This window comes from Thermomyces dupontii, assembly GCF_041956625.1.
Source record: "Thermomyces dupontii strain NRRL 2155 unplaced genomic scaffold VTN31scaffold_2, whole genome shotgun sequence".
NCBI lineage: Eukaryota > Fungi > Ascomycota > Eurotiomycetes > Eurotiales > Trichocomaceae > Thermomyces > Thermomyces dupontii.
In genome coordinates this window covers 1,813,617-1,837,757 of record NW_027192308.1, presented here as the reverse complement: position 1 = coordinate 1,837,757, position 24,141 = coordinate 1,813,617, and the positions used below count along the sequence as shown (strand labels likewise).

General features: G+C 50.4%; 9 protein-coding genes across 9 annotated transcripts; 4 read left to right on the top strand and 5 right to left on the bottom strand.

Annotated features, from left to right (window-relative positions):
• Positions 1-3,465: 3,465 nt before the first annotated feature.
• VTN31DRAFT_3061 (uncharacterized protein) lies at positions 3,466-3,939 on the bottom strand (the record flags this gene model as incomplete). Its single annotated transcript, XM_069403299.1, has 1 exon — positions 3,466-3,939. The coding sequence occupies one exon, from the start codon at positions 3,937-3,939 to the stop codon at positions 3,466-3,468; it is 474 nt and encodes a 157-aa protein (XP_069262494.1).
• Positions 3,940-4,155: 216 nt separating this feature from the next.
• VTN31DRAFT_3060 (uncharacterized protein) lies at positions 4,156-5,271 on the bottom strand (the record flags this gene model as incomplete). Its single annotated transcript, XM_069403298.1, has 1 exon — positions 4,156-5,271. One exon carries the CDS (start codon positions 5,269-5,271, stop codon positions 4,156-4,158), a length of 1,116 nt encoding a protein of 371 aa, XP_069262493.1.
• A 1,217-nt stretch (positions 5,272-6,488) lies between these two features.
• Positions 6,489-8,986, top strand: VTN31DRAFT_3059 (uncharacterized protein; the record flags this gene model as incomplete). Its single annotated transcript, XM_069403296.1, has 4 exons — positions 6,489-6,588; positions 6,657-6,688; positions 6,745-6,819; positions 6,869-8,986. The coding sequence occupies 4 exons, from the start codon at positions 6,489-6,491 to the stop codon at positions 8,984-8,986; spliced, it is 2,325 nt and encodes a 774-aa protein (XP_069262492.1).
• Positions 8,987-9,478: 492 nt separating this feature from the next.
• VTN31DRAFT_3058 (uncharacterized protein) lies at positions 9,479-10,225 on the top strand (the record flags this gene model as incomplete). Its single annotated transcript, XM_069403295.1, has 1 exon — positions 9,479-10,225. The coding sequence occupies one exon, from the start codon at positions 9,479-9,481 to the stop codon at positions 10,223-10,225; it is 747 nt and encodes a 248-aa protein (XP_069262491.1).
• A 327-nt stretch (positions 10,226-10,552) lies between these two features.
• Positions 10,553-13,495, bottom strand: VTN31DRAFT_3057 (uncharacterized protein; the record flags this gene model as incomplete). The annotated part of the gene is made up of 1 exon (XM_069403294.1): positions 10,553-13,495. The coding sequence occupies one exon, from the start codon at positions 13,493-13,495 to the stop codon at positions 10,553-10,555; it is 2,943 nt and encodes a 980-aa protein (XP_069262490.1).
• A 554-nt stretch (positions 13,496-14,049) lies between these two features.
• VTN31DRAFT_3056 (uncharacterized protein) lies at positions 14,050-15,489 on the bottom strand (the record flags this gene model as incomplete). The annotated part of the gene is made up of 2 exons (XM_069403293.1): positions 14,050-15,156; positions 15,229-15,489. 2 exons carry the CDS (start codon positions 15,487-15,489, stop codon positions 14,050-14,052), a joined length of 1,368 nt encoding a protein of 455 aa, XP_069262489.1.
• A 458-nt stretch (positions 15,490-15,947) lies between these two features.
• VTN31DRAFT_3055 (uncharacterized protein) lies at positions 15,948-16,571 on the top strand (the record flags this gene model as incomplete). Its single annotated transcript, XM_069403292.1, has 5 exons — positions 15,948-15,971; positions 16,034-16,068; positions 16,135-16,168; positions 16,230-16,367; positions 16,431-16,571. The coding sequence occupies 5 exons, from the start codon at positions 15,948-15,950 to the stop codon at positions 16,569-16,571; spliced, it is 372 nt and encodes a 123-aa protein (XP_069262488.1).
• A 581-nt stretch (positions 16,572-17,152) lies between these two features.
• VTN31DRAFT_3054 (uncharacterized protein) lies at positions 17,153-17,794 on the bottom strand (the record flags this gene model as incomplete). Its single annotated transcript, XM_069403291.1, has 3 exons — positions 17,153-17,239; positions 17,308-17,527; positions 17,586-17,794. 3 exons carry the CDS (start codon positions 17,792-17,794, stop codon positions 17,153-17,155), a joined length of 516 nt encoding a protein of 171 aa, XP_069262487.1.
• A 4,261-nt stretch (positions 17,795-22,055) lies between these two features.
• VTN31DRAFT_3053 (uncharacterized protein) lies at positions 22,056-23,512 on the top strand (the record flags this gene model as incomplete). The annotated part of the gene is made up of 8 exons (XM_069403290.1): positions 22,056-22,060; positions 22,122-22,242; positions 22,299-22,460; positions 22,521-22,586; positions 22,736-22,857; positions 22,923-23,161; positions 23,239-23,416; positions 23,485-23,512. The coding sequence occupies 8 exons, from the start codon at positions 22,056-22,058 to the stop codon at positions 23,510-23,512; spliced, it is 921 nt and encodes a 306-aa protein (XP_069262486.1).
• Positions 23,513-24,141: the final 629 nt, after the last annotated feature.

The following is a 24,141-nucleotide window of genomic DNA, read 5'->3' as shown; positions in this document are numbered from 1 at the left end:
ACAGGGAGCTTGCCGGTCACTGTCCAAAACTTTCATCCAACACATCACCATGATGCAAAATCTCGCGATGAAGTTGAATCTAACACTTTTTTTTGAGCTGTAGTAACAAGTTTTGTGTCAAAAAACTTCTGTCAAATATCGCCCTGTTTCGTGTTTCTACGACAACTTGCAAGCGCATCAAGGTCCGATAGAAAGATTGCTTGCAAACTCCTCAGCAAAGCTTGTCTAGGGTCCGATAGAAGGTAGATTTGACTCCTTCAATATGACAGATGAATCCAGTAATCATCAATGCCGATGTTGACTGAAGGATTGTGCAAATCAATTTCTTGGGCGATGTTCTCCATAAAAGCGAACACCAAGCAAAGATGCAGTTAGTCCTGCTACAATTTGAGCGCTTCAAACGCAGCACAGTATAGCGATTTTCCAAAACCCACAGCAAAAATAACCACTTCGAAGACGTAAGTATGCGGACAAAGACTCGTACTGTAGGATTGTCGACATTGTAAAACGTAGTGGTGTTGCGAAAATGACAGGATATACTTGTAGCAATATCGGTTAGACCGTACACGAGTCGCCGTTGCCAATTGCCACTCTACAAGATCAAGCAACACGTCTGAACAGGCTTACAAGTTGGCTGACACTGCGTCTATAGGTAGCTAATATCTCAAGGATGTGGATGATGATTTGTTTTTATCACTTCATCGATTCATCAAATGTACTAACTACCTGGTGATGTGCTGTAGTACAGGATGGAAGAATGATTGAAAAGTAGCGGGCAAGGTGTGACACACCCTACACCTCGATGTTATGTACTGGATGGGTAGAATCCGCAGATACAGCGGCTACCAATTACCATCCACCTACCAAGCATGATGGGTTACGAGGTAAGTAGGATTGGGGCCCTACCCTCGTTGGCTGATGTACCTACCAAGGTACCATTCAGATACCTAGTGGAGACTCATAGTCGGTGCGTTGACGTTGTTGAGTTTTGGCAGGTTATGATATATTGGGCAAGTACCTGAAGGAATGAGACAAGTGGTCCTGAGGAGCAGGCTAATATCTCATGCTTGATTCTTGTCTCTGTCTGTACCACAGAGGGGAGGGTAGGTGACGACCCCTATCTATGTACACAGGTAGATGAGGCAGAAACAACATAAAGGAATGTCAGGCAGACATAATAAACACGAGATAATATAGAAGGATACTACTTGATGAAGAATGTATGCGATTCATCAGATTATTCAACAGAAGGCAAGACCTAGTGGCAATACCGGCATTACAGGCGCGTAACAATTTTGAATGCTATGTAGTTACAGTCCGCCGTGTGTATGTTGATGGTCACCTGTCGACGTATCTGGTTGAACTAGTATCCATTAGTTATTTGCGCAAATCATGGAATTTAGTTGTTGCTGTGAAATAGATTCTACATTTCGCCATTTTGGTGAGCAATGCCCACGCACATGCACAGCTGGTTGTTTCTGGGTGTCTCGCAGAGACAAACATCTTCGATGTTCCTCAAAGTAGGAGTCAAGGATTCGAGAAATTTGAGATCGAGACATGAGTGCGAGTCCGTAGGTATGTGGTACGGAGTGGTAGGTAACAGCAAGCTGACCTGAGCCCAAACGAGGGGACGGAATATGGCAAAACTGAGGCATGTTACAACGTACTGTCCAGCATTCAAAGCGAGGGCTGTTGAGATTGGAAAAACTAGTTCAATTTCAAAGTATGGAACACAAAAATGAATCACAACAGTTCGGCTGCCGAACAATACGACGGAAGGGGTGCCCTTCCCCTTGTAGTTGGAGCATTCTGTTGTTTTCGGTGTTCCTGTAGGATTGGTCAATGGTCAGTGAGATGCATAATTGCGATCTGTTCAGGTGTTGGAAACTTGTCGAGCGGTCGTCCTCGACTTCGATCGGCTCAGTTCCGCCAAAAATGATACGTCTCGTAGGTTCCGAGTCATCCGACTCAGACGAAGACTCAGCGAGGCCCAAGCCGAATGCAACTCGGTCCGCGGATAGCTGGCATCGGCAAGAGCAGGACCGGGCGAAGCTTCATGATGACGAGAATGGGATGAGAAAGGGCAATCAAACTCCTCAGCGATAGTCAAGTCGCGGAGGACGTTCGGGTAGTCCTCGCAAAGACGCATGTTCACCTCGTTATTGACCGAAAAGCTGGAAAGCTTGCCCCTTGTAAGGGCGGAATGGCAAGCAGAGCAGAAAATGCATATGGTCTCCACGACGCCACATTTGTCAAGGCGACCATCGGCATCTAGCCGCAGGAGAAGATCGCTATCCTCTGGGACGGAGACCCTTTTACCCTTTGAGAAGAGGATACGAACATCCCACAAGCCGCACACGGCCGTTCTCGCGCTTCTTGATGGAACCCGAACGAAATATTTTGGAAGGCTAGATTGCGAACATCGTCACTCACGTTCTTTAACAAAACGCAGCAAGAACATGCGTATTCAAGTCGACGGAGAGCTACTCCCTGGTGTCACCAGCAAGGATGTCATCCTTCATATCATCGGAACAATTGGCACCGCTGGCGGTACCGGATGTGTCATCGAGTACTGTGGATCCGTTATCCGGGGTCTCAGCATGGAGGCTCGCATGTCCATCTGCAACATGTCCATTGAGGCTGGCGCTCGTGCTGGCATGATTGCGCCCGACGAAACCACCTTCGAGTATTTGAAGGGACGTCCACTTGCTCCCAAGTACGGCAGTCCCGAGTGGAAGAAAGCTGTGCAATACTGGTCTACACTGCGTTCCGACGAGGGTGCCAAGACTCCCCTTTTCAACCTCCAGATATCGTAACTCGAGGTTGCCGGCTTTTAGTCAATGGAGTTGCGAGATTTAATGAACAGGTAGTTCAGGGGCGATGGACCGAAGACAGCCTTTCCGATGTCACGGAATTTTCGGTCCCGATCGATGCTATGGTCCTGGTGTATGTCACTGAAGAGGGGGGCTGATTGTGGGAAATCTGACGAGTGTACAATGTACATACAGTAGAAGTAGGGCGTAGCAGCTTTTTGAAGTTTGCTCCACCTTAGGATATGACGTTTTCGATTTCTATTGGTGTTCAGTCACGTGTATCCAATATCATTGGGTACAGAGGAACCTAAGCCTAGCTACTTCTGGATTAGATCCAGTAGCAGGGTTACCCTCACTCTCCCTGTCTGTGTCCCGTCGTTCGACAAAGTGTCGCGACGACTGAATCGAAGAAAGATGTTCTCAACCAAGCCTGGCTTTGATAATTTAACATCATAAGCTTCGTCATCCAGCTCTGCCATCACAGTTGCTGCAAAGCTGTGGCCCACTGTCTCATGTCAATGATCAACGACTTCGAGTTACGGAGTACAGGCAGCAGGACATATATGCCCGAGTCCAGGTAAGAAATATATATCTCAATTGCCACATGTACTATGTCACTGCAACCACAAGATCATCTCATTCCGTTACCCCTTTATTCAAGTCTTTCGCCGAGATGGCCCCCTAGCATTCCCGGAAATTGGCCCGAGGGGCGTTCTCTGTGACGCAGAATCGTCGCCGTAGCGATACGCACGCCATATAACATTGAAGAGTTCCTGCTCATGTGTGTGGGCCCAACGCCATGGGCCCAGGATCTTCCGGAGATCATCGAGGCATAGAATTGTCTGTGCATGTCGCGCAAGTTTCTCCCGCAATCCTGGCGACAGGAAACTTGCGGACTGTGGTATATAAACAGGCAGCCTTGGTATACCAAACGGGCCTGCTGTTCAGCCCATTTCTCGAGGGCGTCCGATACCAGTTTCGATTGGCTGTCTCCTCGTGGGCCGTACTCCTTGTACTGGTAGAATCCCTCCAATCGTCCAAGCCTAGTTTCAGGGTTGCAATTGCTGTAACAGCGATCAGGTCGGCGTCCTGATCGATACTCTTTCGGCTCATCGAAAAAATCCATAAACAGGTTGCGCAGGCACGTTGCAGGCGATTCTTGTTCGAAAATTTCCCAAATGGTACCAGAAATCGGACAATCTATCCCGACGATCTTTGTCCGTTAGCTTCTCCGATTTCTGCGCACCTTCTTCTGTTTGCGATCCATTATCGACGTGCACTTGCCCCCTCTTCGAGATCTTTGGAGACCGATCGCCCTGAACCCATTCGGGAAGCAATATGATCATTTCTCCGTCCATCTTATCCCGACATGCTCGCCCCCCTCTTTGTGATGCAGGCTGCTCACCGATGGGGATGCTATATTGAACGGTCCGACGAACGTCCCGAATATCGACATCCATTCCGAGTGCCTCAGTAGCGAATATGACTCGGATTTGTGACGCTGATCCTTCTTTTTGTCGAATTCGTCGAGGATGGTCTTTTTGTCCGCGTCGGCAGTATTTCGATGGAAGACCTTCAGTACCTGCGTTACTTCACGTAAAGAGCACCGAGAATCAACTTCTAATAGCCAGCGGCAGCATTCCTCGGCTGCAGCATGTGCATCCTCCCTGCTGTCGAAGAAAACAATCGTTTTTGGAATTGTACTGAGCGGGTGGTAGATTGTATCCGGACTCTTCTCATCAGCAACAAACAGGAATTGTAATGCCTTGAATCCGGCTTTCTTGGGGATCCAACCGAGCCGAAACAGGAGCTCAGGACAATCAATGGACATCCGTTGTACTTTAACGTCCGGTTCGAAATTGATACCGGTCCCGAGAGAATTGAGGGTCTTGGAATCCATTGTTGCCGAACACGCAAGCCAGGGTATCTGGCTACCCAACCAATCCCGCAGCACATTCAGACGAGAATATGCAGGCCGAAAATTTCCAGCCCAATTGTGAACCAGGTGCGTTTCGTCTACAACAACCAATGCCACTTTCTGATTGAATGAAGGCTCCGAAACCACGCGGCGAAACTCTTCGTTGCCAATGGCAAGCTCCGGACTAATCAGAACATGCGAATAGCGCCCCTTCTTCACTTCATCGAGGAGTTTAGTGCTGATTGTGTCACTGTTCAGAAAACAGGGGTTGCCGCCTATCCGTCGTATGTAGTCCGACTGCTCTATGCCAATCTGGTTGAGAGGCAAAAGCACAATGGTCACGGATTTCCGGAGAAGCACGGAAACAGCCTGGAACATCATACTTTTGCCAAACCCGGTACCTGCTATCAGGACGAGATCCTTACGCAGGTAGATCAGGTGATGCAGCGCTTCACGCTGACTTGGTTTCGGACTATAACCATATAGCGTTGAAATGGCCTCGTCAATTGCCACCATCTGAGCATGCTGATCTCTTCGCATTGCAGAGTTGATGGTCTCCTGGGCTTGCTTTATTTTGATGGCCGGAACACAGCGAACTTTGGGGACACGCGCCCATTCGCATGTACAGCCTCTGTATTCAAAGAAATAGGGGCCATTGAATTATCTTCTTCCCTGCCCCTTTGGCCAGCCGCAGGACTGTTATTGTTCATGTTCTTCGATTGTGTAGTTGAGGTGGTGGCAGTTTGCTGACTCAACCTCCTGGGGGGCTTCTTCCGCGGTGGCCGCGCCATTGTTGACACGCGAAACTCGACAACAACAACACGCGTAATTTACCCACAACAACGTGTAATCCAATTGTATTGACCTTCAGACGTGTATAGTGCTCCTCGAAGAATTTAACTGCTAGATACCTAGTAAATTGGCCAACATTCCGTGACGCCAGCCAGGTTCGCATTGTGTATGGGGGTTAGAGGTATACCTTTGGTACACTCTAGCGCTCTCCGTTCGCCTTTTTTTTGAAAAAAAAAATAATTGCATAGATGGAATCAGCCTAGGACTTGCCGTGGCCCGATTTTTGATATCGATGTTGTGGCTGTTGGAATGGCCGATCTGGAAGAAATGACCCTTGTAAAATTTATATGGAAAATACATAACTAAGGTTAACTACTCGTACGAGTATATAAACCCTTGTAATTTTATGACGCCTAACAATTCCGCCCTCAGACTTGCCTCAGTCTCAGGCCCTCCTGGCTTCTGCGCTAGTCCAATAGGGCTGGCCTCCGCACTAGTACGCTTGCGTACTAGTTGGAAGGCCTGAGGCACTGAGGCAAAATAGTAGGTTACAGGTTGGAGGATGACTAAGCATTGGACCGATGTCGGATCGTCCGAGTGTGAAGTGAAATGTGGAGCTTGATACTGCGTTGACCAATCACAGGGATTCTGTTTTCGCTGACTGTCGGAGCAGGCCGAGATCGGCGCAAACCGCGGAGCTGTCCCGCTCTTGAAGCGCTGCAAGCTGCACAGATATAAGTTCCAGCAGCGCCGACCGAGAAGCTAGGGTGAAGATTGCCAGGTTGCAATCTTGCTGAAGCACCTGCGGATTTGGTTGACCACTTGTCTAGCACCGCCAAGTTTCGGGCGCCAATTCTCATCGCCCTCTTCTCCGTTGATAACTGGGGTTCCATTTGCCTCATTCGCAGTTTCTCAGTCTACACTGACTATATCGACTGAGTTGTGGCCAAATTTCTGCTTCCATCATGCCTGGGGCCGAAAAGAGACCGAAGACTCTCTACGATAAGGTCTTCGATGACCATATCGTCAACGAGCAAGAGGATGGAACGGTACTCCTCTATATTGGTAACTCTTGAACAACTCTTGAGGGTCCACGATAATCGGTTGGCTAACGAAACGTTTTTCTTGACTAGACCGCCACTTGGTCCATGAAGTGACATCTCCTGTATGGAATACGGACTTTTTCTATCCCATAAACGTCGTACTAATGCCATCTTGTAGCAAGCTTTCGAGGGATTGAGGAACACTGGCAGAAAAGTCCGGCGCCCTGACTGCACACTGGCTACTGTCGATCATGTAAGTATAGGAGCCTGCTAAATATGCTGACATTCGCTGACGTTCGCAGAACATCCCTACTACTCCACGAAAAAATTTCAAAAGCGTCGAGACGTTTGTCCAAGAGGCCGACTCCCGCGTGCAATGCCTGACTCTGGAGGCCAATGTGAAGGAATTTGGCTTAACATACTTTGGTATGGATGATAACCGTCAAGGCATTGTACACATCATCGGCCCGGAGCAGGGTTTCACCCTTCCTGGCACGACGGTTGTCTGCGGTGACAGTCATACCTCGACCCACGGTGCTTTTGGTGCCCTGGCTTTCGGTATCGGAACGAGTGAGGTCGAGCATGTTCTGGCAACACAAACTCTCATCACAAAACGCAGCAAGAACATGCGTATTCAAGTCGACGGAGAGCTACTCCCTGGTGTCACCAGCAAGGATGTCATCCTTCATATCATCGGAACAATTGGCACCGCTGGCGGTACCGGATGTGTCATCGAGTACTGTGGATCCGTTATCCGGGGTCTCAGCATGGAGGCTCGCATGTCCATCTGCAACATGTCCATTGAGGCTGGCGCTCGTGCTGGCATGATTGCGCCCGACGAAACCACCTTCGAGTATTTGAAGGGACGTCCACTTGCTCCCAAGTACGGCAGTCCCGAGTGGAAGAAAGCTGTGCAATACTGGTCTACACTGCGTTCCGACGAGGGTGCCAAGTATGACATCGAAGTCCACATCGATGCCAAGGACATCATTCCCACTGTGTCCTGGGGTACCTCCCCGCAGGATGTGCTCCCCATTACGGGCGTTGTTCCGTCTCCAGACGATTTCAAAGACGAGAATCGCAAGGCGAGCTGCAAGCGTGCCCTTGAATATATGGGATTGACTCCTGGAACCCCGCTCAAGGAGATCGCGGTTGACAAGGTATTCATTGGCTCCTGCACCAACTCTCGGATTGAAGACCTGCGTTCAGCGGCGAAAATTGTCGAGGGCCGCAAAGTTGCCCCGAACATCAAACGTGCCATGGTTGTTCCAGGCTCGGGTCTGGTCAAGAAACAGGCGGAAGCCGAGGGCCTGGCCAAGATTTTCGAGGACGCTGGTTTCGAGTGGCGAGAGGCGGGATGCTCCATGTGTCTGGGTATGAACCCGGATATTCTGTCCCCTCGCGAGCGGTGCGCTAGCACATCGAACCGGAACTTTGAAGGCCGCCAGGGCGCTCTCGGGCGGACGCATCTGATGTCCCCTGCAATGGCCGCTGCTGCTGCTATCGTTGGGAAGCTGGCCGATGTTCGGGAATTGGCACCCGAAATTCCTCCACCGTCCAAAGCCGCCGCTCCCATCAGTATTCAACCCGAGGTGGATGACATTGATACCGACGAGGATCTGCAACGCATTTTGGATATTCCGGAAGACAACGAGCCTCATACAAACACACAAGCGTCCACATCCAGTGGTGGTCTTCCCAAACTCACCGTCTTGAAGGGCATCGCAGCCCCTCTTGATCGTGCTAATGTCGACACCGACGCTATCATTCCGAAGCAATTCCTGAAGACCATCAAACGAACGGGCCTTGGCAGCGCTCTCTTCTACGAATTGCGCTATGACCCAGAGACGGGTGAAGAGCGACCGGACTTCGTTCTGAATCAGGGCGTGTACCGTCAAGCGAAGATCCTGGTCGTGACGGGACCCAACTTTGGCTGCGGTAGCTCCCGCGAACACGCGCCATGGGCTCTCCTGGACTTTGGCATCAAATGCATCATCGCACCGTCGTTCGCCGACATCTTTTTCAACAACACCTTCAAGAACGGCATGCTACCGATTCCCATCACCGATGAGGCCGCGCTGAACCGCATCGGGGACGAGGCTCGTGCCGGTCGCGAGATCGAAGTCGATCTTGTCAATCAGGTAATTCGGGACGCTTCGGGCGCGGAGCTGGCCACTTTCCACGTCGACTCCTTCCGGAAACACTGCCTCGTCAACGGTCTTGATGACATTGGTCTGACGCTGCAGATGGAAAGCAAGATCCGTGCCTTCGAGACCAAGCGCACCATCGAGACGCCTTGGCTGGATGGCAGTGGATACCTGAAGCGTGGTCGTCGCCCGGGCCAGCCGACCAAGATTGAGGCTGCACCCGTGCCAAAGACCAATCGTGGCGAGGTCAAAACGGAGCCGCTGGAGTGGTAGATTCCCAAAACTTAAGGTGCAAGGCGATTCCGGTCATGAGCTATGTGGTTCTCAAACTTCAACCCTACTCGTACAAAATGATCTTCGTTTTACGAAATTGAGATAATGAGGTCAATTAGTAGTCTTGTACTTCCGCACTGTGTAGTAGTGGGAATGCTGCTGAAGATACCAAAATTCTGAGAAGTTTATTCACGTTTCCTCCCGCCGATTCCCTGGATGGCACGGATTTTGCTGGTTTATCAAGATGGTCCAGATTAGGGCTAGGGTTAATCTATCTTATCAATACTGGGGCAGAGGGGTACATTACTCAAAATTTCACGAGGGGTACCTAGGCTAACATCTCAATGCTGAGTTTCTGCATCTCTCCAGACTATTCCTAGAACTTTCGGTTCAAATTCGCATTGTATTGACCTTCTTCTTAATAGTACTTCTGTCATTGCAAAACGAAACGAACGACACAAAGCGGGGTCTGCTTTTCCAATCAGTGAAAAAATGTCGTCTACAACTCTCCCAGGCGCAGATCCCGACTACAAAGCCAGTCTTCTCTCGCACCTCATCGCCAACAAAGCCCTGACCTTTGGCTCCTACATCCTCAAATCCGGCCGCGAATCCCCGTACTTCCTGACGTCGAGTCTCTTGCACACCGCGCCGCTTTTGCATGAAACCGCATCGGCCTTCGCGAGCGTGGTCTCTTCGCCGCCTTTCGTGACCGAGTCCGCCGACGGCTCGATCTCGCCGAATTTCGACGTGGTCTTCGGTCCCGCATATAAGGGGATCCCGCTGTGCACGGCGATTCTGACGGAGTTGGCCGTGCGGGACGCGCTGGCGCCAGCAAGTAAAAAGGGCGTCTGGAACAATGTGAGCTATGCGTTCAATCGCAAGGAGGCCAAGGATCACGGGGAAGGAGGGAACATCGTCGGTGCGCCGCTCAAGGGGAAGCGCGTCCTAATTGTCGACGATGTCATTACAGCGGGGACGGCGCTGCGGGAAGCGGTCAAGATCATTGAGAAGGAGGGTGGTAGCGTGGCCGGGGTGGTGATTCTGTTCAATCGCGAGGAGAGAGTCAGTGAGAGCGAAACGAAGAGTGCGGTGGCCATCGCGGAAAGAGATCTCGGCGGAAAGATTCCCATCCGGGCAGTGCTGCTGTTCTCCGATCTGATTGAGAAGCTGGGAGATCAGATTAGCGAGGATGACATGCGTCGGTTGCAGGAATATCGAGCGAAATACAAGGCAGAATAGATGGGGAGGATGGATACATTCCGCCCTTTGAAGCTGCGATTCTGATATTTCTCGGCCCGTGTCTATTAGGACTATCATGGCTGTTATGTGAAGTTTCCGGGCAATCATGCTCGAACCAATTGTTTGACTGTATGATGCATGATACCCTTCCAAGATGGACTCAATGCCCATGTTTGAACATGATTCGAAGCCGGCATATCCAGCCTGAACGTACCGAGAGACAGATAAACTATGATATGCACCGGAACTCCTAATGATAAGAGAAATAGTAGCCACCCCGACGATGAACTGTACAAGACAATGAAACAATCAGAAAACAACTGATCCTCAAAAACCGGAAACGCCCAAAAGCCATCCAAAGAGCCACCGGAATGGCCTGCTCAGCCACACAATCCAGCTAGCAATCAAAATAACGTAGCCAGCTGCACGGCCGACCAGCATGAGAACAAATCCCAGGACCACAATATTCACCACCATCTGCACAATGTCTCGTCCGATTTGCACCAGCTCTTTCTGGTCTGTTTCCGGCAGCTGACCGCTCCGCCTGTATTCAAAGTAAATTTTCATGAGACGCCACGAGACTCCATAGCACTGTTTCACCATGTGAACAAGCTGATCACCAACATGAAGTATGTCATGGAGAACCAGTCTGTGACGAAGTTGGCCAGAGACTCGAGCGGTGAGACTGAAGATAAGAGAATCGAGGGACTGATTATCGAGAGAGAAGATGCTGCTGTTGTCACCGATGTGATGAGCATCATCGCCCTCGTCACTTGTCGGTTTCTGTTCCGCGCGGACATTAGCTCGACGAATAGGGGGCTTCTTCATAGCTGTTCGTTCTGCAATTCCTTTACCAGGACTCCCAGCTAGCGATTCTTTGGCGCCCGTGCTAACTTGAGTCCCGGTCTGCGAAGTCTTTGCTCGGTCCGCCACTCGATTCAGAGGCACTTGTGCTTTTGGAGGCGAACCACCCTTAGCATACTGCTTCTTGAATCGTTCAAATGCTGCCCTTGCTTCAGCCAGTCGCTCTGCATGTTTGCGTGCTGCTGCCAACCGCTCTTCGGCTTTCCCTGCACTGGTCGATTTATCGTCTACATTCGCGGCCTTCTCCGTTTCTCTGATTTTCACACGAATAGCGGAGGGGCCTTGTCGTTTGCTAGATGGTTCGGGAGAGGGACTGAGCTTCTGTGAATCGATAGGTGGTGTCTTTGACTCAGATGAACTGGATAGTGAATCACTAGAAGGTGGACTGGGTGAACGATGGTTCACTTGAAGACCATCCAACTCAGCGACACTTGGGATTCGGCGGTCTCTTTCTCCTCGGATGTTTATCGCTCCTTCAGCTGACGCAGTTTCAACGACGCCTTGACTAATCTCGTTCTCATTATGCCGAGTTCCATCCTTTTCAGAGACGGCAGCAGGTTGCTTCCCTCCATGGAGACTTCCAGATGAAATGTTTATATCACAGCGATCAGGTGAAGCGGAAATGCTCCGAGGTTGTTGGGGGCTGACGTTCCGTTGATGCGGCGATCGACATTGCGTTGGAGCAGATGGAGTCTGATGATGTTCGTTTTTGCTGGAGGTGGCCTGGGATATCGTCTTCTGCGATTGGGGACACTGTGCGGTGGGATGCTGCTGTGCAGGTACCGCAATCCTGACACGCGTAACAGCCGGAGTCACAACGAATACATCATCTTCCTCCTTGCAGGCAGTGCTCTGATTGACTGGAGTTCTTTTCCTAGCAGATGCACGGTTTGGGATCTTGTTGGTGTGTACAGCGGGTGCACTTGTGGATGTTGTCAAGACCCTATTCATCTCCGAATGCCTGGGCTTCTTGCAGCCGCCTTGAGGTTTTGTAACGGCGCTCTGTTTTGCGCTTGAGGGGAGCCTCCGAGCTTCCTGTGGTGGAGAGTCTTGAGGCAGGTCTTTGGCCGGATTTTGATTTCCCGAATCGTTCTTCCATGTTGACGTTGATGGCATCGGAAGACATTCCGTGAGACAACTTCTGGAATCAGCAAATAGCAAGATCTCATCTGGATTTTTGGCAGCGGCACGATCAATCTCCATGCAACCCACGAAGCTATCTCTGACTTTCTTCCGGAGCTCCTCCTGAGACAGTTGCTCCGTCTCTTCGATTGGGCTCACTTGATATCCACGAATCTCATCCGGACTGAAGTATTGGCCAGGTATGGTCGGAGAGGGCGGTTTCTCCAACATAGTTGCAGCAGACTCCGCTCGCTTCACTGACATCATGGCGGGATCGTCCGATCCTGGAGGACGCCTATGCTCTGCGTCGGTTGCGGACTTGGGAGCCGAGTCCACGTTACATTCCTCATCCATTGCAAGGCGATTCTTCAGCCATTCCTGATATTCCTGGATTTGCTTCAATGTCATGATAGGTGGATTGGGGTCTTTAGCTGACGGCATGTTCACCACGAATTGATCTTCCCAGTCGGACGACGATTTAGTCATTCGCAGAGGCGAGACATCACACCCCTCCAGTCTATACCCTGAAAGTGAGCTCTGTGGTGACGGCGTCTGATAGCTGACACCGACGCTGACCCATTGGTCCCCGTTCATCTTCCATTTTTGACTCGGACGTGGCTGAGGATTTCCACTCTCGTTGGAGCTATCAGTGCGGTTGCTGGGGCTGATGACACCGGTTCGAGGGTTTGCTCCTCGGATCATGATTTTATCTGCGCTGCTGATCTGGAAGAGAGAGGGCTCCTTTTGCTTTTGTTTTTGCGGCGTGGCGACCCCAATCAAAGGCCATCTCAACTTGTGGCGGTCCGAATCTCCCATTTCGTGTCGTCCAGTAATGGCCGCTGCTGCAACAGAAGCAATTCGCTGTCGTAGATTCTTCCAATCTCTTTCGTTTACTTTCTTTGGCGCGTTATGAGTAATATCACACGAAGGATCGGTCTTGGTCGCAATTCGTCCACGAGGCTGCCGGTCGACGGTACTTGACATGATCTCATGAACGTCTTGGTCAAGGGTGATCAACTGACAGCCACGGAAATCTGATGAATCTGACTCTATCGAGTAGCTGTTCTCGATGGTTCGCCTCGCATCCAGTCTGGAGTAACGAATCCTATCACCGCGTTGCCGGGTAAACAGCTGCCTTGCCTTCGCACATGCTGAGAGAAACCAAGTTCTCCCGCGTACGAACTGCGCGGTGCCTCTTGGGAGAGTCTTCGAGGTATAGGTGGACTGCCATGACGACACCCGAGACTCTAAACCGGCCTCCGGCGAGAATGCTGTGGCGGGCATTGTCTATTTGAATCTAGTTTCTGAGTCTTTAAGGATACTGCCAGCTGCGCACCCCGTTGGACAGGAAGGCCGGCGTGGAATGTAAAGCGGCCATATCGCAGCGGCGAAGGAATGCTCCGTCTACCCTGCCACTCGATAACGCGAATGCGCTGCAATGATGATTGCCGGTTGGACACGCATCAAAAGACAGTTCTACACGGGAAGGCGAGACCCAGCTTCCAGCAGGCTTGGTGCCTGCCTCATGCCAGGTTTGGTAGGGCTCAACCCATATCACCTCGTGGTGCTGGAACTTTGCATGGTTTGCATCTTACCACGAGGCATTAGCAGTACATTCCAGTGATTCCACACGCTCTTCATCAGACAGTTTGCCATGAGAAACTCGAGGAGCAGATCCATTCGAATACAGTCCTAGAACCAACAACTCCTTGACGCCCTTCCATGCATATCAGCCGTTATTACTCGTAAATTAGAGACGTCCAGTTCGCCTACACATGCGACTTTGAGTCAAGTGATTCAAAAGCATTACAATCATAGCACCTGGACGAAGCAGGCTCTCAATAAAACCCGCTCTCACGTCGAGGTGTGTTGGAAATGTGAGTCCATCGTGGCTTCGCTGACGGAGTGCCTGGTCCACTTGGGGTGTTCGGCTGTTTCAAGGGGCTCAACGGTCGTTTGCCAGGACTGCTCATGCGCTCACGAAGAGCGATCTCGGCCGATGTTGGATTTCGGTGGTCAATGATAGCCGACATTGATTTTCGAAGAGGAGAATTCGCATGAGAATAGACTCCCAGGCTCCCTCCGTCTCCAGTGCCATTTCCCGGCGTCCTAAACAAATGTGTGCGCGATGCAGCGTACTTTTGGCTGCCTGGAGAGGAATCGCGCAAACGGGTCGGGGTCTGGACTGCCGTAGTCTGAAAATTGGAGAACATGCTTGACTGCGGCCGCGTTGGTGAGGATAGAGTGCTCGACGCAAAATCGGGATCAACATGTCCGAGATAGTTCGGATTCGGACTCGTTCGAAAGCCACGGTTGATAATGTGGGTCGGAGTGTACAGCTCAACTATGTTGTATTTCGCGTCCGAGTCTGGATTGCTGATGTGCTCTCCAGAAAATTGCACACCAACGTCACGCATAAGGGGATGTGTACGAGGCTGTACAAACTTAGTGTCGTACTCATTCATCACCTCCTTGTGAATCAAAGTTGAGTCTTTGGCGCGTCGGGAGAAAGATTTTGAGAGGAAGGACATCTGCATTGTAAGCAGCACCGCCAAGAGTATTGTGGTAAAAATTGTCCCACTGGGTCGCGGATCGGAAGGAAGTGTCGGCAGGAAGAGCCAGTAAACGAGGACGTGGCCAGGACTGAAGGAGCAGAACAGCCTCAGAGATAGTGGAAACGGATCCCAAACTGCAATCTCCCAGACGTCCCGCGATGGATCCGGATGCCTCCTCGACTCCGCATTGGCTCCGGACAGCATGTTAGTGAGATATTGTGCCGGCGAAGCAGACAGCGGACTAGAGGAGACGGGAACTCGGTGCGCAGACGGAGTTGGCGGGGGATTGTCAATCGAGGCTTCGAACAACCGATATCGACGCTTTCGCCAGAACGTGTAAAACGTATTGATGGCGCAAAACAAGGTCAGAGAGTGTACCACGAAAGATGCCTATATACGAGAACATATGATCAGTCACGGTGCGAATTGAAAAACGTAGGGGTAAGAAAAATGGCATCATACAAACCAACTTGTAAGTGAAACTCCATTGCTATCGTCGCCAAACACGTCGTCATATGTTCGATTCGACCGGGGAGCACAATTGGTTCGTGCGATCAGGAAAACGAAGTTGAGACCAAAACCCAGAGGAGCTGCCCAGTTTTTCTCCAGTTGGTCCCAATCGCTCGATTCTATTTCTTCTGAAAGCCACAATAGAAAATCCAGTGGGCTTAGAGCGGACTTGATTCGCTCCAAGATCGGTTGGCGACGGACGAGCCGGGGCATCTTGCACAGGCAAATTATCGCTGCAAGGCAGTTGTTTGTCGTGTAGCGCTCATGTGTGGAATTATCTCGCCCGGCCGAATATCTTGCCCAAGGCTAGAGAGAAGGCCTTGGACGCTGAACCATCAATCTGTAGAAAAGAAGGGACACGGTGTACTCCGTCTGGAAGTAAACATGGACAGAACGCGACTAGAGAGCGTGAGACGCTGAGGCTTGGCTGACGAACTAGTTGTAATTTACGGGGTTCTCCGTCTGTATTGATTTTGTAATCTTTCAAGCCTCGCGGCCAAATCGAGACATGATTGCTCCACCTTGAAGCTCCACGTATGTCAGAAGCTTGTAAGATCTACGTACGGAGCACTCCGTCCATGCGGGCAAGGTGACTTCTGTACAGGTACCGCTCTTGGTTCTTGCAGGTCTGATCCTCGAGTCAAGCAAGCACCGACTTGAATCTCGGCGCAATGGCCTCGCAGGCCATCTACAAGGTACGCGAAGTGAAGGAGCGTCCGCTTTGATGTGCCAGCAGCTAATCAAGCGTTCAACATAGGACCGGCAATTCCTTGCCGTCATCGGTGATGAAGAGTACGTTCGCCCTCGCAATCGACTGCGCGTTGTTCCGTTGCAGGAAATTCTAATTTCCCAACGCAGCTCTGTCACCGGACTTCTGCTCGCAGGCATCGGCGTACGTTCTTCCACTCTGTCGATCAAGAAGAAATCGTCACCGTGACTAAAACGATCAACAGCATGTTACCGATCCCCCGGATTCTCAACGCAACTTCCTCGTCGTCGATTCCAAGACGGAGACTTCGACCATCGAACGGGCATTCCACAACTTCACTCGAGAGCGAAAAGATATCGGCGTGCTTCTGATCAATCAACATGTACGTAAAAGATAGTGCCATTTTGGTTTGGTTGGAGTACTGACGTCCTGGTGCCTTGGGCAGATCGCAGAGAGAATCAGACCACTCGTCGATGGCTTCACAGAAGCATTCCCAGCCATCCTTGAAATACCAAGCAAGGACCATCCTTACGACCCAGAAAAGGATAGTGTGTTGCGGCGAGTGAGGAAACTATTCGGAGAGTAATATTATCAGTGAGCGGTGTTGATGTCGGGCATATACCCTTGGTATGCTATGCTGCTAGTTGCGACTTCCTGGCAACGCGGTCAGCTATGCGAACGCTCTGTTATGACGGGGATTGAGAGTTCACGGTGGCTCTTAGACTTGCGAGTTCACTTGATGCGCATTGATTCATGAGACATATCTACAATGCATGAAGTGTCTTCACAAGACTCCGATAATATATGCAATACGGAGCACACTTGGTAGAGATGTAAAATGCGGTCAATATTATTCAGTTCATAAGTGGACATGTTCATTGATTCAACAAGACGAATTTATCTACCGAATCACAAGATTAATAGGGAGGAAACTATGCATTGCTAGTGGCATAAATGATGTCGGCTGCAAAACAAGAACAAACCCCGAACCTCATAAACGACTGGAACACCATTGAAGAAGACGAAAGCACGTGGGCAAACCGAGCATCGGAAAGGGCATACATACGACAACCTGATCATCATGAACACATGACCCATGAACAACAAACGTCGTGCAAGAGCTTGTCAAGTCGAGAACGGGGTATTATCACCGAGAACAAACTTCGTTCAATGGAATACAATATTCTTTGCCTGCAGGCAAGTGATGGGCTGTTTGTCCTTGGTGTACGCATCGGCAATGACCGAGTATTTACCCTATCCGAATTCCATGTCAGTCTTCTCTCCTCGCGCTGCTTGAGAGCGAAAGTTTAGAGGGTTCTTACCGGAGGGATCTCCTTGGGAAGATCGACTTGTTTCGTGAAAGTAAGCTTTCCTTTCTCCAGCGGGCAGCTAATATCAACGTTGGTCTCGAGTTGATCACACAGATCGACCTCCTGGCTAATCAGGCGAATCAGGCCGTAGCTGACTTGGAGCAAGACTTTGGCGCCCCTCTCAACGGTCTCGTGCAGGATACCCTCAGCATTGATACTGAGAGTTTGGCCACTGCAAGATTCAGCGTGAGCTTCGAGATTCTCATCATCATGTTGGGCTAGTCACATACGGTTGAGGAGGATTGGGACTTAGATCCACATTGAGAATCTCGAGAATGTTGTTTGAGGGGTCACTGCAGAATTCCAGCGGGTTATCACCGCTCACAGGATAGGTGGCGGAAATATCAACTGGGGCCTGGGGGAAGAGTTGCAGAGACGCAGCGGATACGCCCAGCGGGGAAGCGATGGCAAGAAGAGCAATCACAGAAAGCAGCTTCATGATGGGCGACGTTGTTGGTGATAATGGGGTAATATGGTTAGGTTTCCCGTCTGCTCGAGGACCCCGGTCGAGCGTCCTCTCGCTGTGGTCACTCAGAAAGTGTACAATAGATGACGTGAAGCCGGGTTTGTCGAGTTACTCAAGTAGCGGAAGTGAGCTGTTGAGGCGATGTCGCGACGACGGCCTCGGCAGCCAATCAGTGGTTCTCGATTGATCTCAGGTCACGTCACTCACGTGATGTAAGCCAAGATTATAGGTACACGTGATCCCGGATTAGTCCTACGGACTACCTATGGAGTACTCTGTACAGAGTAGACTTTACTACCGTACAGCGCTTCTGCTCATGATACTAGTACTTATTCGACCGATTGTTTCGAAGCAAGAAAGAAAGGTTTGTGCCTGGTTCGAGTCTCCGATGACTGAACAGAAACGAATTTTGTCAGCCAGCCTTACGTTCGCAGCCGCGGTTACGGTGCGAACAATCTCGAAGCGCGACTGACTTCGTCAGTACTAGCAAAATTCCATGGCGAACAAGAAGAGAACTGAATTACATGCTGAAGTCCACGTATTCCTGCTGAGTATAGCTACCTCCAATCATGTTCTGCATTGTCGACTGCCGTGAGTTATGATCTCGATTCAAGAAGCCGAGTCAGGCTCGTACCTACTATCCTCCGGGGTCCGGACTCGAGCTGAGCATGGACCACGAACTCCATATCTCTCGTCTAGGTATTTACATGAAAGCGCTGTTCAAGGACACCTTCACTACAATACTCAGCTGCCGTCCTATAAAACTGAATGTACGGTACCATAAGGACACAATGCAAGATGAGAGTTGTCAAGAACGATTAGGCAACCTGATCCGCATTTCAAGAAAGTCGAAGCAACCGAGTCGCTTAGCCGCAAACAACGATGATGAGAGGCCTGCGAAGGAGAGCATTAGGTTATTGAACTTTCTCCCGAACTAACATCCCACTTCTTCGAAACGGCGAGAACATGTTTGATTGGGCAGACAGACTTCAGACCAACTGATCCTCCTGATGGCGGTCAGTCACATGCCGAATCTTCGCAGGGCTGTGACGTCAGCGGGGTTACTTGATAACGGCGTGCCAGGCGTGGGATCGCTGCATGGAATGATGATTGCCATTTCTTTACCCGCCTCTCACCGCGCCAACCGCAGTGTGTCTTGAATCTCGGGGCTCTGGTGATTGCCGACGCGTAGCGGCGTAGACTACTACAGGTGTATCAAGTTGGCTATGTGTGTGATTATGGTCTCTGTCAGTGCCTGTCCAGGTGATAATTCCGAGTCGCTCCCTCTCGACAGGTTCTTGATTCGAGATTCATTGGTGCACAGTCGGTCTACGAATCAATCATCTCCAAAAATCTGTAACGCTAGAGACTCTATCGAATCGCGGATAAGCCGATTCATCCTGCAAGTATCAGAGTTGAGAAAAGATAATACATGTAGGCTACTGTAATGTTCTGCACTTCCGTGCTGCAGACAGCGACATCGTGGGGCAGACCAGACGGTCTACACGAAATCTCGTACAGTAGTCTGGTCGTTAGCTAGGGTCGTCTCCACCGATTCCGGCCTCATTCAATGAGCCCAATCAGTAGTGCACTGCCTACTAACAAAATCAAATCATAATCACCGCTAGTCTGCTTATAAATGACAAGATCTCTCGAGGCGCTAATGATGCCCATTGTGCAGATCAAAAGCTACACTTTGTTCAGGAATTTAGAAGTTAAAGAGGCATAGTAGCCATTCTCGAGGAACATTTAGCGTTTGGTCGTCGGTGATACTGAAGGCTACCACAGGTTCTCGTGAAGAGTCGATTTCAAAGGAGAGAAAAAATAATAAATAAAAAAAAAAAAAAAAAAAAAAAAAAAAAAAAGGCGACCCATGCCTCTGGGTTCGGATTAGGGTTTGTGCGAACCAAAAGACCGATCTCCTAAACGAGAACGCTACCGGGTCGGAGCGACCCGCCAGTCTGGATGTCCGAGGGCGTGCCGCTCATTGCATGCAGGAAGCCAAAGAGCGTTTTTCCTAACTTGTGTGCGGTGATGTTGATTGTTGGCGCCATCAATGGTTGGCACCCGCGGACACTATGCAATGGTGCGCCATCCCAGCGGGAATATTAGGTTATTATTTCCGACGCAGAACACCCGTCTTTGACTTTTGGTTAATCATTCCCAAACATCGCACGTCTCACCCAATTGGTGCATGATGATTCTCCACGGCGTCTCACGGGCTCTTTGGGATGCTTCGGTTTGGATCCTTTTTCCTTCGTGGAGTCCTCCCATGTCACGATGAGACGATGGCTCATTGTATGTACTCCGAGACTCCTAGTACAGTAAACGAAGCGAAGGTGGCTTGTGGAGAGGATATGACTGATCTCCGGTCAGTCACTTCGTGGCCCGCCGCCAAAGTGACCGAGTCCCAACAGACTGGCATCGTTTTCGGGAGCCTTCCCTGGAACGTCATAGAGTCCTTCTAATCAATGTTACAACTTACCACCAAAGGTTCTAACCTAACTTTGCCCACTCCAAACATCCTACGTAGTACGCTGTACTGATCGGACGGGGTCATTGATATGCAGTTCTGGATTGATCCCTCGGCTGATCGGCTCGGAGCAGCGGGAAAATCTTCTTGGGTGAATGAATATGCAGTGGTTGTCATTTAGTCACGCAGCAAATCCATCATTTCTATCCAGGACTTGACACCCGTGCCTCTCCATCATGCTCTCTGGATTTGTTCCACTCTTGAAAGCTGGTGTTCACTGAGTAAACACACCCTGGTCCATAATCGGACTCTAATCTCCGAGTTGGGATGCGTGCATACCCACGACGATAGTTCTAAATTTGCGGTAATAGTCCAGATGCCGCGAACCCGCATCCCAAGAAGAAAATTCTAGCAACCGATGAAGCCAAGGACGACTAAACGGGGCGGCATAGAAGGACGCCACAAGCGTCGTTCCATTGGGCGGTTGCAAACGACCGATGCTTGACTCGGGACTCGGGAGGCGCCTATTCAGAATTCAGTCATCGCCCCGAGGAGGAGCGCCTGTGACGGCCACCACGGAAAAGCGATTCGCTGTCCCGGATGAAGGAAGCATTGAAGAACGGGGGAAGGTCCGGCATTTTGGCTGTCTGACTGCGACTCTGGCAGCCTTTGGTTTGGCGCCGTGAAACTAACGACTCGACACCAAAACGTGGACCCTCTGGAGAATGTTACTACCAACAGGCTGGCACTAGGCGCCGCAGCGGCGCAGTCTCGGGCAGGCGTACTATTCGCCAGCACCGTCGGACTAGTGGAGCGAGTCTGAAAAAGAACCGAATAACAGTCCAAATGACGTTTGAGTCTCTCAGAAAGTCAGAATGACAGTCATGTCCGTTGCCGTACGGATGATTGCAAATGCCACCAGATTATGAGTCTGGGGCCACCCAACAATAGTACTGGGACCTAATGACGACGGTGATAGTTAGCAGACGTACCTAAACATATACATTCGTCTCGACAGCGTACCTAGTATATTATGCTTTGTTCCTGTTCATCGAGTACTATCCCGGCGCTGAAAGTAAGACATCCGGATTAGCCCTGCCTTGTAAGATGGTGTAACAACTGGAAAGCCGCGAACCCGACGAAGTTTTGTCCCCGACTCCTGTGGCTACTTTTGTAAGGCCGTGATATTGGCTTATACGTGTTGAGAGCTGACATTCTCGGTGTCTCGGGGACCAATAGGGCGATAATTTTTTTCTCGTCAATCCAACCCATTTCCCATATCGTAACGGAGCAGAATCCTGCCGTCATTCAACTTGGCCACCCACCAATATAACACACGATCGAACTGTCTTCTCATGCGGGCACGACTGGGACTGATAGAATTGCATCGAGAGCCTATCGGCATCCCCACGTTCGCTTGTTGGCCTTCTCCAGGCCAGATACAAACCGTAAGCCCGCTGTACCCGATCCAGTGGTTCGTGTCACCCACAACGATCCATCGGCAACATATGAACATGATAGAGCCGCACGATGGATGTCGCAAGTCCCCGTATACTTTCTCCGGGTTGTCGAGGTCTGATTATCGGATCTGATTCCGTCAGCAGTCATTGTTTGTTGTTTGCAAGTAATCTGTAACACATGCCCACGGCATCCACCACTTGATACCTGGCTTAGTATAAAAGAAACAGGAAATACTTAGATTGTCACGATCCGCACTGGCTTGGGTCCTCAACAGACTAGAGACGCTTGAGAGAAGCGAAGATGGCGTACTGCATCACTTCCTATGCCTTTTGGATGAGTGGATAGAAAGACTGACGGCACTTACAGACATCCGGAGGCTGGAACCACTGCGCTGGACAGCAGGTTTGAAGAGATCGTCATTATTCGCGACCGCGAGTTTCAACGATATGCTGTGGACCACAATATATATTTCGGTCCTGTCGATGATGTAGGTAGGCGATGGATCCCCATCTCTTGACCTGTGTAGCCTCACCATTTGATCAGGAGGAAGTAGACCGGCTCGAGCATCAACAGCGAGTCTTTGATCTCGTTTTTGATACCCGCCTCATCTTTCCGCCGATTCAAGAACCACAAAGAATCTTGGACTGTGGCTATGGTGCTGGTGCTTGGGCGGTTGAAGTCGCGGAACAGTTTCCTGACTGCCAGGTGAGTCCTACGCCATGCATCGCCTTCTAAGTTGCTGATGTATTTGTGGATTGGATGTAGGTGATTGGTGTGGATATATCCCCTCATATGCAACCACTGGATACGCCCGAGAATCTGTGGTTACAGGTAAGCCGCTGCAATCTCTGATTCTGTCGGTGGATAAACCATGTTCAAGCGTGACGTCGATGTCGAAGGGAACGACATCATCAGTGCACAGTGGAAGTTACTATTTGATTGTGATGATTGAGCGCTGATCGCCAAGCTTGGAACTTCAGGTTGATGACCTGAACCGCAGCTTCACATTCCCTTCTGGACATTTTGACCTTGTTCACTCTAGGCTTGTCGCTTCGGGGATCAACAGGGCCCGATGGACCTCATACGTCAGGGATTTGGTGCGGTACGACCATTGTTGACTGTCCTGCACACTATGGTGGTACCCGCTGACCTGGCATGATGAAATAGGGTGACAAAACGAGGCGGTTGGGTTCAGATGGTTGAGATATCTTATAATATTCAATCCGACAATGGCTCGTTGACCGATGAACATGCCTTACGTCAGTGGAGCGATCGATATCGAAGAGCACTCGAGGATCTGAAGGACTTGCGAGTGGCTTCGAGACTGGGAAATATGCTCGCCGCTGCCGGTCTGACCGAAGTCGAGAGCAAGATGATCCAACTCCCCTTGTCTGATTGGCCCACTGGTAGGTTATGTCTGATCTTCCGTATTCGATTCATCATTCAACCATGGGATTCAGAACTCACGCTGTAGTTGAATTAGACCCACGTATGCGCGAAATCGGGGCCGCCAACAAGAAGAATGTCCACAGCTTTCTGGAATCGCTCGCTCTCTATCCCATGACTCGGCGGTTGGGTATGCGGGACGAGGAGTTCGATGAATTGATTACTCGAGCTCGTCAGGAAGCAGAAGATCATAGATTGAAACCGTATCTGCCTTTGTTAGTGCTGCCGATCTGTGATCAGGGGTTACAAATGATGATCATCGCCACTAACACGGTTTGGTTAGGTACGTGAGCATTGGGAAGAAACCGTGATGCTCGTTCACCTTCTCGCACTCACGTTGGTTCTTTGGTCAGAAATTTCCGTTATTAGATCATTGCAGACCTTCATTTGTAGTCTAGAATGGAGGAACAATGAAACATGTACGAACTCTCGGCTCAACTATCGATGGCTGATCGAGTAATTTACCTAGAACGTACTAGGTGTGTGTGGCAAAACGACTCCTAGTACTCCGTAGACGAACATCCTTATTGTGCCTCGGACTGAGGACCAGGAGCAGCCAGCAATCAACATGAGTAGCCTACGGAGTAGAGTGCAATGGTTTACTACCTATCTCCAGATTCATTTGTGACCAAGTCTTCAGTACTGAGGCATAAAGGCAGGTCACTGTCCATGTACGGAGTACCTCGCAGGTTTCTCCATACATTCCATCACGTTCACTCAGCTGCCGAGCATCCCTCAATGACCCGATTGCCCGCGACCCTAGTCCTCACCAGCAACCGTAAGTACGAGTAGTACTCTTGAGTCGGAGCTGTCCGATTTGTCTCTCCCATACGGAGACTTGAGATCTCAGGCTGAGGCAAGCGACAGGGCCGTCGATTTCTCAGCCCTTCGAGGCTTGAGTCACTTGACGGTCAACTTCTTTGGGATAAAGGTAAACATC